Source organism: Ictalurus punctatus, chromosome 21 (genome assembly GCF_001660625.3).
Source record: "Ictalurus punctatus breed USDA103 chromosome 21, Coco_2.0, whole genome shotgun sequence".
Classification (NCBI taxonomy): Eukaryota; Metazoa; Chordata; class Actinopteri; order Siluriformes; family Ictaluridae; genus Ictalurus; species Ictalurus punctatus.
In genome coordinates this window covers 10,698,992-10,712,721 of record NC_030436.2, presented here as the reverse complement: position 1 = coordinate 10,712,721, position 13,730 = coordinate 10,698,992, and the positions used below count along the sequence as shown (strand labels likewise).

The 13,730-nt window shown below is 38.4% G+C and overlaps 1 protein-coding gene across 2 annotated transcripts; it reads left to right on the top strand.

The window, feature by feature from the left end:
- Window positions 1-1,477: 1,477 nt before the first annotated feature.
- Window positions 1,478-12,648, top strand: cdc42 (cell division cycle 42). 2 transcript variants are annotated; one of them, XM_017496463.3, is made up of 6 exons: window positions 1,478-1,784; window positions 7,424-7,575; window positions 7,783-7,855; window positions 8,730-8,839; window positions 8,927-9,124; window positions 10,291-11,046. In XM_017496463.3, the coding sequence occupies exons 2-6, from the start codon at window positions 7,471-7,473 to the stop codon at window positions 10,378-10,380; spliced, it is 576 nt and encodes a 191-aa protein (XP_017351952.1). In that variant the 5' UTR covers window positions 1,478-1,784; window positions 7,424-7,470; the 3' UTR covers window positions 10,381-11,046.
- Window positions 12,649-13,730: the final 1,082 nt, after the last annotated feature.

Sequence of the window (13,730 nt, the reverse complement as noted above, 5' to 3'; positions counted from 1 at the left end):
ACAGGATATGTCATATATTTTCTATTTTCTATACTTTCATATAAGCCATGGCATGTATAATACAATAAATATATTACTGTTTTATATCAGACGCTAAAATGTAATCGATATGGCATACATTTAACCAAGAAAAAGGTAAAATGCAAAAAAGACTTTTAATTTGTTTAAAAAAATAGATAGAAAATAAAAAACGCTCTACTGCCACCTTATGGCTGTTTGAATACAAATAGAGAGAAAAAAATAATTTTATATATATATATATATATACACACACACACACACACACACACATATATATATATATATATATATATATATATATATATATATATATATATATATATATATGTTATTGCTAAGAAACAAATCAAATTATTATTATTATTGCTATTGTTGTTATTATTGTTGTTATGGTTATTATTGTTTTTGTAATGATTATTAATATAGTATAATTGTGCTTGTTATTATTATTATTGTAGTTGGTGTTGCTGTTATTATTATTATTATTATTACTGTGGTTGTTGTTGCTGTTGGTACCGGACAGTTTGTGTTTCAGAAATGCTGGGATTTTTACTCACAGTAGACTTGGTTCCAACTTGTAAAAAGGTTTGCGTGTTGTGAGATGCTTTTCTGCTCACCATGGTTGTAAGGAGTGGTTATTTGAGTTACCATAGTCTTCCTGTCATCTTGAACCAGTCTGGTCATTCTTCTCTGAGCTCTCTCATCAACAGAACTGCTCTCATCAACCACAGAACTGCCACTTACTGGATATTTTGTTGTTTTTTCTCTCACACCATTCTATGCAAAAACTACAGACTGAATGGTGTTGTGCAAAAATCCCAGGAGATCAGCAGTTTCTGAAATACTCAGTCCAGACTGTCTGGCACCCAACAGTTATTTTTGCCATGTTTTCCCTCCAATTCAGTTTAGCTGTATCTGCAGTATATGATGTTTTGCCACATGATGTTGCTATTAATGTGGCTAGTGTGTGTTTAGAACTGGATTTGGAACAAAAATGTATTTTTGGAAATGGAAATGTTCATGTGTGAAGAGACTTGACTGTTTTTTTCTTTCTTTCTTTTGTTAGTATTGATTTTGTTATATTTATGTTTATTTTATGTTTTTGCAGCTAATCCCTGACAGTCCGTAGTCGTTTTTGTCTAAAAAGTGGTCCATTATGTAATATGTTACATAATTTACTGAAACCTTTGCTCTGTAACATTGAACTTATTTGTTGCAAAAGTAATATTTGGAAATCTGAAATGTTTTTGAACTGACTCAACAATGCAGAAATCATCAAATAAACATCTGTATTTGACAGACAGATAGACAGATTGATGGATGGGTGGGTGGACAGACAGACAGATAGATAGATAGATAGATAGATAGATAGATATATAGATAGATAGATAGATAGATAGATAGATAGATAGATAGATAGATAGATGGATGAACAGATGGACAGACAGGTTGATAGATAGATAGCCAGATAAATAGACAGACAGACAGATAGATAGGCAGATGGATAAACGAACAGATGGACAGACAGGTTGATAGATAGATAGCCAGATAGATATGCATTTACTGTATAAACAATGTTATTCAAGTGATAAGAATACGGTATTATAAATATATTACGATACGGTGATTTATTAGCTGTAATAATTACGTTGAGTAAAATGGCGCTGTTCCGTTGAGGGCTCGTGCCCCTGCTCTTATGCCTGGGAAACCCCGTCTGCGAGCTGCCAACGCCCGGCGCAGAGAAACAAACAGAACGGAATAAGGTAAGTGGAACCGAAATCCAGCGTTTATATTTCTAATTTCTTTTTTTCTTTAAATGTTTGGGTAATGGTTTAGACCCTGTTGTAAACGTAACATCTTAGAAAAATTGTATGGCGTGTAAAGAAGGTACGAGCGACTGTTTTTCGTTTTAGCAAAGCATCTCAAATGACATCCGTTAAAAGTTAGCAGCCATGCTAACGAGTTTCTGGTAACCGGTGAGAAAATAAGAGCTTCGTGTTTATATGGTTAAAAAGGAAGTCACGATTATTTCGATTATTCTTGAGGTATAAATAGAAATAATCTCTTGAAGTACCTGATATTTGATTATCCTCTAGTGTGACATCATTACACTGTACGTGAGCAGGCATTTCTGTGAAATGCTAAGTAGCTAACAAGCTAGCTATCTAACCTAACTAGCGTTACCGGTTAAATACAATGAACTAGCCTCGGTATTTATCAGCTAATAATGAATATTTACTTAATTTTTTTCTTTTACAAGTTTAATTTTTAAAGTATTTTTTTAGCCTGTGATGTTAATTGATGCTGATAAAGTTAAGTAGCTAGCCACTGAAACAAAGTTAGCCTCCCAAATCATCATCCTGATGCTAACCTTATTCAAAATAAATTTCTCATTAGAGGGGAAAAAAAACCTAAACTGTTCAGTTTTTCTGTTAAAATAAAGTGAGTTTAATCCGAGTTTCTTAAAGAATTTGCAACAGGAAAGACAAGCTTATTTTTAAAAAACAGTTTTTTAATCCTCACGCAGTTAAATGTAGTAACTATTGTGAATTTATTTTTTATGGTTATTCATATTTTATCTCTTTGTCCACCTCACCTATTTTTTCTGTTTCCTATTCATAGATGTATTTAAACTATTATATTTAAATGTTAATTTTTAATATGATTCCCTGAATCCAGATTATAAAATTGATCCTTGGATCAAAAAATAAATAAATAAATAAATAAATCAGGATATTTTTCACTGACATCTTCGCCTTATATTTATAGAAACATTTGCACTCATTGTTCATTTATCGTCGAGGTTTGATGATGCAATGGATAAATATTTCACGTTTGTTGCACTAGTCGAACTATGAGACTTAACTGTAGATAGATAGCATTTATTATTTGTTGTAGTATGTTAATGACTACACTCCATCTAATACTGTGTTCATGCTTTTACGACGTATGACTCTGATGTTTAATACAGAAACAATCCCTAGGTTTTGGTCTATAAACTTGAAGCAGTTTAAAGATTATAATGGGGAGATCAGCAGGAAGGATGTATGTAGACAGATGTGTATGAAGCGTCTTCTAGTCTAGTTTTGTGTGGTTTAGAAGTTTAAGCAATGTCTTTAGAGTCCTGAGTCGTGAATTTGCAGAGAGAGAAGGCCATTTTAAGAGGAGCATTCTCAGAGTGAATCTCGTGTTTATCGTTGGGTAGACGGCGTAAACCTGTGCTAAACGTCTTCTGTTTCACTTGTGACTTTCTGGCACAGATGCTCGGGTTCATCTCGATTCACCCCGTCCAGATTTTCTCTGGGGCGTGATGTAAATTCTGCGCTTTTATCTCAGGGATGACACTCCAGCAACACTCAAATTTAACTCTTCCACCAACGAGACTTCGCTAAATACCCAGGATGCAAGTTTGTAGAACTGCAACCATCGCCGCACATCCGGATTTAAAAAAAATAAAATAATTCTCCTCCACCGTAGTCGTCGCCTGATAACAATACCCACCCGAGCGAGTGAAGGAGCTGACTTGGGTGGACTCCACCAAAATAACGGGACGAGGTCAAACCCGACTTCCGCAGATTGCTGGAAGGAAACGGACGTCCCTCCCCACCCCGCTCCCATCTGTTGTTCTACATCTGTGCTCTCTCTCGCTCTCTCACTCTCAAGATTAACTAGTGAGGTAAAAGGAGCCCCAGCAGCGACATAGAGCTTCCTCTTATACAGAGAGAGAGCAGGGACTCGCATCTGATGCGTCGTCGTCTCTGCCTCTCTGTGCCTGTTACAGCCTCAGGTCCATGCTATTCGCTGTCTCTCCGTGAGCTTGTTCACGGTCGCAGCTGAACAGATGACGTTATTCCAGAGCTTAAAGCCGCAGTGACCTACAGTCAGGCCGAGTAGGAGGGCTCGGCCACTCTGTGGTCTGATTGTTGATCTTTAGTAATACAGAATGAACTCATAATGTAATAGAAGCTCGGGAAATAATGAAGAAAGATCTGCTGTGGATGTACGTGAGCTGAACTGTACATCATATCATATCATATATAATGTATGATTAAAGTCTCAGTGAAGTGCATGACATTATTCGATGTGTTGGGGTAATTTCCACTGAAACAGGAAGCCAGGGTGGGACACATTGAGTGGCACTTCCCCCTTTTAAAATAACCAATAGTGCAACCCCAATTCCGTGGGACACGGAGTAAAATGTAAATAAAAACAGAACGCAATATTTAGTAAATCTCATAAACCCGTGTGTTATTCACAGTAGAACAGAGAAAACACATCAAATGTTTAAACTGAGGAAATTAACTGTTTTGAGGAAAAAATAAGGTAATTTTAAATTTGATGGCCGCGATACGTCTCAAAAAAAGTGGGCTGGAACAAAGGCTGGAAAAGTAAGTGTTAGTAAAAATAAACAGAGGAACATTTTTGCAACTAATTAGGTTCATTGGCAGTAGGTCAGTAAGACGATTGGGTATAAAAGAGTATCTTCGAGAGGCAGAGTCTTTCAGAAGTAAAGAAAGGATGGAATCTGAATGGAAACAGATGTTCCTATAAAACCTGTATATACCTTTCAGCATTGATGGTGCCTTTCCAGATGTGCAAGCTGCCCATTCCATAGACACTACTGCACCTCCATACCATCAGAGAGCACTGATGAAAAGCCAGATGTTCCTGTTCCTCTTTAGACCACTTTAGGACGCAGCGTCCATGGTTTCCAAAAAGAATTTCAAATGACAACGTTTTTCGACTTTGCCTCGGTCCGTTTTAAATGAGCTTTGGCCAAGAGAAGATGGCCTAACTTCGGAGAGACTCTGCATCTCTATGATACTCTCTTTATATCCAATCAAGTTACTGACCTGTTTCCAATTAACCTCCAGCTGTTTCTTTTTAGTAACACTCGTGTATAGAGACATTACAGAAAAAAACTGAAGTGTGGAAGAAGGCAGTTGCAGCACGCAAACCCAAGAATATTACTGAACTAGAGGCCATTGCTCATGAGGAATGGGATAAGATTCCTCAGAAACGCTGCCAGAAACTCTACATCTCATTTCCAGCAGGTTAGAACAGCAAAAAGAGCTCTGCTAAGTACTAAAGATGCTTGCCATGAAGGGGTTGAATCATTTTGAAACTGGAGAAATCATAAGTTGCATTTTCAGTTGAATTTTGGGAAACCACTTGAAGTGTTCATCATGTTGAATTATTTCAACTGCTTTGTTGCAAACAGCTGAAAGTCTGTAAATTTTGACAGTAAACCTGATTTGCAATGGGGTTTAAATAATTTGATTGCGACTGTATTTTATATTAAATGCTGCAGAGAAGGGATGCACCAAAATGAAAATTCTTGGCCGAACCGAATATAATGAAAAACATGGCCGAATACCGGACATGTTTTTTCCATTTATTTTACCATTTTTTTTCACCATTGCATAAATGAAATAGTCAAAATTTGCTTTGTACTATTTTGTCTTGCTTTTCAAAGAAAAAAAAAAATCAAATTACAAAAACTACAATTTCCAAATATTTAACACAACTTTTTTTTTTCTCCTTCCTGCAGGCATAGGCTACCAACAAGGCACAATATAACTAAATAAATTAGTAAAATAAAAAATATTTTGATGTGGTCATGTTTGAGAACCCCTTGAATAGCGTATGTTAGGCCTATAACTGACTGCTGAAAGAATGTAACGCTCTGTAGCCTACAACTAAAAAGTGCATTGACGAGTGCAAAAAATGGTTATATTCGGTTATATATGGCTGATTATATTCAGGATATATACTGCTCGTGTCCCTGTACACCTCGTTGAGTATTATAGTAGATATAGGTAGATACGTTGGTAATGTTATGTTTCCTTAAATAAATATGTCTTTACCTGCTTCCGTACTCTACTCCCTTATGTCTCGAGACGTGACAGAATACTCCCAGAACAGAAATAAAACAAACACACGCGTCAACAGTAAACAATGTCACGGTTGTCAACATTCGAAGGGCATGCGCTCGTGGCTTGTGCGCCCCCTCACTGCTCCGAGCGCGCTGCCGGAAGTGGAGGTCGTGAAATTTGCGCATCTCACTCTGGTTGCTAGGCTATTTGGCGCGTCATCAAACACATCATTGTTCGGTCAGATTTATTCAGCCTTTTCACTTATTTTTTAAAAGATAATTTCGGTTGCCGAACAACCGGTGCATTCCTACTGCAGAGAAGAGTGACGTGTCTTTTGCTAGCATGAGCATAAGGTTATAGTATTTGTTCCTCTGGGTTCTTCGTCCCTTCCAATCTCATGGCTTCATCATGACAGGCAATTTATCCAACACTAGCATGAACCGTAGCTGTCGTATCTTAACCATCATAAATTGTCAAATGTCTTTCAGAAAACTAGTTGTATTCGCCTACATCGCTAGACAAGGAAATCGTTGGACATCCTGAAAAGCCCATGCCCATTGTAGGATAAAGATCAGCCAGAAGAGCTTTGGGTTGATTCACAGTTCCTCTAAAGCCATGTCTGGACAGGATTAAATTTTACATGGGGTTCTGGGGTTATTTCCTGCTTTACGTTTTACTAGTGCTGCTCTGCGGTTTTATTACTGTCCACTTCAGCCCTGTCTGCGTTTTTTTTCTCCATCCTTCTCTGAGAAAATTACAGGCAGTAATACCTACCATTTTCCACTGTACTCTGCGCTCATCTGATCATTTTAGTCCAATGCATCCGTCCGTGATTTTATTTATTTATGCAGATGTCACCTCGCGTTGAAAAGAAAAAGACTTTAATCTTGAAGCGCTCGTATGAGTGACCCTCCCCCAGATGACAAACGTTTCCTGAGTCGCAAGATGGAAAACGGATGTATTTTGGTTATGAATTGTTTTTTAAAATTGTTGCTAAAACTTTTGATACACCTCCAAACCGAAACAAGAGTGGCTCTTCTCTACTCCACTGCCACTTCCACTGCTTGAACTCCATTTTGTGAATAAAGTGTGTATAAAAAATTTTTATTAAAAAAGTACAGATTACAGACTTCCCCGGATAAAATAATCCAGTCCAAATAGGGCTTGAGTGGAACCAAACCGTGCCGGGAAAATAAACGGCATAACAAAGCCTCTTGTGTTTTTCTTTTTTATTTCTGTATGTCGGTTTATAGGATCTGGAGTTCGGACTTTGTGCTATGAGCATAATGTGGTGTTAAGTTCATTAGGTTAATATTTTTGTTTAACAAAAGAATCTCTTCATCTCAGTCACTGAAATGTCACTACTTAAAGCAGCAGCAGTTGTTCAGCTCATATCCCTGTCTTTTAAAAAAAATATATTTATTTATTTATTTATTTATTTATTTTCATTAATTGATTGTCCACTATTGTTACTCAATGCGACTCCACACCAGTCATTTTTTATTTTCTCCATTTCTATTTTCCAGATCTTGAATGAGAAGATTGGACTGTTAAACACAAACAAAGCACAGTTATGCAGACGATCAAGTGCGTTGTGGTTGGCGATGGTGCCGTTGGTAAAACCTGCCTATTAATCTCCTACACAACTAACAAATTCCCCTCTGAATATGTACCAACGGTGAGTAGCTCGCTCTCACGCTCTCTCTCTCTCTCTCTCTCTCTCTCTCTCTCTCTGTGTATGTTTCTATATGAATCTCAAAAAGCCTCGTCAAAAACTTTCACTGAATGTTATATTGTGTGTTAGGTTCTTGTTGTTATTCCCGTTCTGTGTCGTTCTTGTCTTCTTGTCTTCTGATATGTTTTATATATGGCTGGATGTTTTCAGGTCTTCGATAACTATGCAGTTACGGTTATGATCGGTGGAGAACCGTACACCCTGGGACTGTTTGACACTGCAGGTACAGTACATTCAGAAGATTAAAAATAAGTGTTGTTGGTCGAAATGCCTATTCATACAGGAACGGGTGGAGAGCAGGTGTCGATCGGCACCCAGACTTAACCGCCCATCGCCATTGTTGTAGGAATAAAAAAAGCGTGCGTCACCGCATTCCAGACGTTCATGAAGGCACTTTGAGGTGCCTGCGTATATGCGGAAACGTACCGACGACTGGTTGAGTTTGTCTCAGCCCTGAACTTCCTTTCCTACATCCTTTCTCAGTTGTGTGTGTCAGTGTGTACGTGGTTGAGTCACACCTGTGAGGCTCCTTAGAAAGTGTGTGGTGGTCTCTTGCTGGGTTGTGGATGAAAACACTGGAATGAAATGCTTGTAGTCAGGATTTTGATTCTGATTAAATGGTTAAATCTTCGTGGCTTAGGGGTGTGGTGATTTTGACAAAAATATCATATGATTTCGTCTCACGATATCCAGCAATACAGCAGTGTTGTATTATATGAAAAAAAAAAGTCATAAGTATAATAATAAAACATTATTATTATTATTATTATTACCAATAAGAGTTATAATGCATGTATTGTTTTTTATTTGATTAACGCTGTAAAAGAACAGTTTTTCTCCTTGCAGTTTTAATGATTAACAAAACAACACAAAATGTGCGGTGTGTTTGTTTCACTTCCTACATTTCCTATAGTCGATTCACTTTCTCGCTGCAGTTAAACCATTTTAGAGTTCGACTACATTCAGAGGTTTTTAAAAGTCACGTACTGTCTAATAGACTTAAACAGATGCCTGGATTTATATTTAATGGGATTCCATCCTGGCTGCAGTTTGTGTTCTCTGTCTAGACTTAACCCTGTTTCACCTTCTCCCGACAGGTCAGGAAGACTACGATAGATTACGGCCTCTGAGTTACCCCCAAACAGATGTCTTCTTAGTCTGTTTCTCTGTCGTTTCCCCTTCTTCGTTCGAAAACGTCAAAGAAAAGGTTGGTTTCGCGCTCGTCAGCAATCGTTCTTCTTGCTAGTTCGTGTCTGTCCCATCTTTAACAGAAGAATGTCCGTTTTGTTCTCAGTGGGTACCCGAGATCACCCACCACTGTCCAAAGACCCCCTTCCTGCTCGTTGGGACGCAGATCGATCTGAGAGATGACCCGTCCACCATCGAGAAGCTTGCGAAGAACAAACAGAAGCCGATTACTCCGGAGACGGCTGAGAAGCTGGCCCGGGACCTGAAGGCCGTCAAGTACGTGGAGTGCTCCGCTCTCACGCAGGTAAGACTTGCGCTACTCCAGAAAGCATGTTAGCGTTTCTACGATTTAATGAAATGCGTTGAACGAGTCACAAGCACACATTGGCCGATTTTAATTAATGTATTTATTTTTGGTTATTTCTTACATTTGTGCAGATTTGCTTTTGTTAGATTTGATTTAAGACCTTGTGCAAATTGTTCAGTAATGCTCGTTACGACGTCGACTTCGAGGTAAGTTTAACGAAAACTCTGCTAGTGAACAAAGTGGAAGAATTTGTACAGAGGCTCAGAGACACAGTTGGTTCATTTCATTGTGGTGTGTTTTGTCATGTAGTTACTTCACTTTTAGAGTGTCGAGATTGTTTCCGATTGTTGTATATATTGGCAAAGTATATTCCTTTATTCAGGGGTGGACATATCTGTAGCTGAAAAAAACCCTAAGTTTTATAATTTAGGATGACACGCCCCCAACCCGGAAACCTGGAGTTTCCCTGCTCGTAATGACTACTTAAATACGATCTTACCGACACGACGTGAACGCACCATTATCTTCGTCACTTGTCAGAGTTTTTGCTTGCCCAGCGAACTAGCTAGAAGATTTGATTTGTCCACCCTTGATGTTTAAAATAGTTTGAAGCAATGAGTTTTTTCAGCGTAATGCATGAAGTGAGCTGGTCATTAGTGTGTTTCTCATTGCTCTTGATCTGAAAGGATACTAAAGAACTAACATATTAGCTAATAATGAACGAAAATATACTAAATCGCTGTGAAATACTGGATGTACAAAAAAAAAATCCAAATCAGATTTTCCAAATCTGAAAACGACCCCGAGCTATGTTGAAGACATTTTAAAAAGCAAATTGTTGCAGCCTCACGAGCTCGTCTGGCGATGGTGCAAGAGCTTTTGACACAAGTCATCGTCCTTCACCAACCCCCCCCCCCCCCCCCCCCCCCCCCCTTCTGTGCTCCTGCGGTTCTTTGGGCTTCCTTCCTCTTCTCAGAGGAAGCTTTCAGCTCCTTTTGTCGCACCACTGCAGTAGTCTAGCACTTTTCTTAGCTTATATCTATCTACACTGTTCTTCTGTTTAGTCTTTTTTTTTTTTCCTCTCTTTTTAAAACCTAACATCTGTGTGCTGTAACTGCTAACCTTGCTGCTTATTCTTTTCCCTTCTTCCTCTGTCTTTGTAGAGAGGTCTGAAGAACGTATTTGACGAAGCTATCCTAGCTGCTCTCGAACCGCCCGAAACGCAGCGAAAACGGAAGTGCTGTATATTCTAAAGTCTCGTTTTCTCTCTTTATTACGCCTAACCCCCCCCTCCAGATGTTTGCTGCTTCCTAGTTTACCTCTTGCTCCTGATTACTAACAAAAGAAGCTTGTTTTATGTTTCTTGCTTCATATTAATGTAGTGTTTTTTCCATCCACTCTTTCTTTTTCTTTCTTTCTCTCTCTCTGCAATCATGTGTCTTAAGATTTTTCCTTTTGTCATTTTCGTCACCTCTTGTATTAAATGGAGATTTTGTCCTCTCCAGATGTGGAGCATTATTATTATTAGTAGTAGTATTACAATTGTTAGTTTGCTTTCTCTTTTGTTTTTTTTTGTTTTTTGCACTTAAACCTGTAACAACGATTAGGTCTCATGTCGATTGTTGCTTTCTCGTTTCTTCATTCCTACTGTCTAAGAGAGTGGGCGGAGCCAAAGAGGTACACTGATCAAGCAGCTCAAACGCATTGCGCTCAAGTCTTTTTATCTTCCCCCCCTCTTCATTCCTTATTTCAATGTATTATTTTATACTGCAATCATTGTATCATAGAAATTAACTTCTGCGCATAATATTAAGGCTACACCCTGCAATCAGGTGCCGTTGATCAGGTGCACTGTCTTGGGATTTACTTATAACCTTGTGAAATGATTTGTGTCATTAATAAAGGTCGGCTAAAATCGCCATCTTGAGTGTGTCGTCAATTCCGAGAAACACTTTTATTTATTTATTTTAAACATAAGGTATGGGATACAACAAAACAGGTTTTAGTTTTCATCGTGTATCTGTGTGAGCTCTCTCTCCTATAGCTCTGTGTGTGTATTCTATGACCAATTGTTTTCAGAACGTTCTTTCGAGAGGGATTTCTTTATGAATTTGTGCATCATTTTCATAAAAATGTAGCTTCTCGGATGTTCTACCACTTAGAGGTGTGGCTCATCAAATCATAAATATAGTGCTTAGACTACCGTTCTCATGTGCCGCCCAGTCTCGGCCATGTTCCGGCTCGTTGCAAAGGTGTTCAGTGGGGTTGAGGTCGGGGCTCTGTGCAGGACACTCGATTTCTTCCGTTCCGACCATAACATCGTCATGCTGAAACAGGTTTGTGCCTCTTAGTTCCTGTGAAGGGAAATTGTAATGCTACAAAGCCATTCTGTACAGTTGTGTGCTTCTAACTTTGTGTTGTGGAGGTTGGGTGTCCACATACTTTTGGCCATATAGCGTCCTCAGTCTGATTACATCTATCCGTGCTGATTAATCCACCTAATAAAAATCGTTCTGCGGTAGATGTTGTAGTGCGTCAGGTAGTGAGATGCGGAACCAGTCGTGCACGATTTAGTTATGAGACGCATCGTGGACTACCTCAGTGTGACGCGCACGTTAATCTTAAACGTGTACACCAAATGAAATCTTGTTCAACACTACTCCTTACATCTGTAAATATCCTACGAATTAAATTTAAAAAAAAAAACAAATAACAGCCCAGACATGAAATCATGGCATCGTGCATATCTCTGATACTATGTTTGGTTTTTGTTTTTCATATAACAGTGGTTGAAAGCTAGTGTTTCCAAAATGGCCATGGTCTACCAGAACAGTCTCTCTCATTGCTTTGTAGCACTCCTCACAGATCATGTGTGTTAATTTAGTGTCTTTGTTTGTTTGCATCCCCCTGACCAGCCCTTATGTGTCTCTGAGCTCTGTTTGTATCACGTCCACTTTGTTTTGTCACAGAATGACCTGTTAGCATGTCCAGATCCAAACCAAGCAACTCTTTTTATATGTGAATTTGGATTTTAAATTTTAAAGGTTATGATTGGTTGGTTGGTTTTTTTTTGTTTTGTTTTGTTTTTTTTCCTCTCTCTTTTGCATTAACTCCTTAAAGACGATGCACTGTCCTGCTTTCTCATTTCGGAAACCCTCCAGCATGTAAACCTTTTTTTTTTTTTTGTTTGTTCGTTTTTTTTCCTCCTCTCCATTCACATGATCACATTCCTACCTGGTTTATTCCCTCATTTCCGTTTCTTTAACTTTTTTTTGTCAGCATCAGTGTTGACCCACATTGAGTCTCCATTTCTTCCCTGCTTTGTGTCCACAGAAAGGCCTAAAGAATGTATTTGATGAGGCGATTTTGGCAGCCCTGGAACCCCCTGAGCCCAAGAAGAAGCGTAAATGCGTGCTGCTATGAGCGCCCTTTTCGTTCTCTCTCCCCTCCTTTCCTCCGCTAAGGCTGGCCAATGGCTTTGTACTCTTAAAAAGCATTGCCTAAGGAAAAAAAAAAAAAAAGGAAGTGAGTTAAAACATTTTTTTGCTCTGCAATAAATATAATCTAAAGAATACCCTGCATACACACACACACACACACACACACACACACACACACACACAGAGGGCTTGAATCAGTTTATTGAGCTCCCTATCATACCACAGATTAATCTAGTTTTACATTTTAAATGTGTTACTTCACGGTGAACCGTAGACATGGAATTTTTTTTGTCATTTAACCAAGTTTTTACTGGCTAATAGTTCACCGACACGTGGGGTGGAGACGGTTATTAGCACGTACTAGAGACGTACGCTAGCAGCGCCGCAAATTCTCCCGTGTAGTCGGAGTTAAACGTCTAACCTCTACTTTTACACTAGAACGTCACCAGAAGTGCTTGGAGAAAATAATAAAACTTAAAAAAAAAATAATAATAAATAAAAAAAAAGATCCTCTTTCTTTGCCAATATCCCCACGTCGTATGAGGTTTGAAAGAGTAACCATGTAAATAAGAGCGGATTATAATAAAGGACTCGTCACACAGAATCGGGTTTTCTCACGCAGGGAACTTTTAACAGTGTTAGCAGAACAAGCGGCGTGTCCTCCTGCATTGCCAGGGACCACGGAAGCAATTTTTTGTTTGTCTTTTTTTTTTTTTTTTTTTTTTTTTTTGATTGTTCGTTTTTCTTCAGAAAACTTGTAATGCATGGAGGTGAGCTCCTCTGGTTTCCTTTACATAGGTTAACTATTTCTATCATGAATTAATTAATTAATAATGTAAGCTGACATGTTGTAGGCTCCACTTGTTTTTACCAAAAATGTTGGTCGTCGTCCCCCCACCTTTTTTCCCCCCTTTGTTCCCTTTTCCTTATTGCTTGTCACTTTTGTTTTCATCATATATGGGCCGGATCCCAGCGAAACTCTGATCCATCTCTTTATTTAATGGGCGAAAAACAAACATTAGTGATGATAATAATAGTGATAACTTAAAGGCACCGTGTTTACTGTTATGTAAAAATTGCCCAGGTGGATCAAGGTTGATCTGATTTCCTGTCGTTCATCACCTGTTTTGTTTTCATTTCAGTGTGAGACCAAATGCTATGTA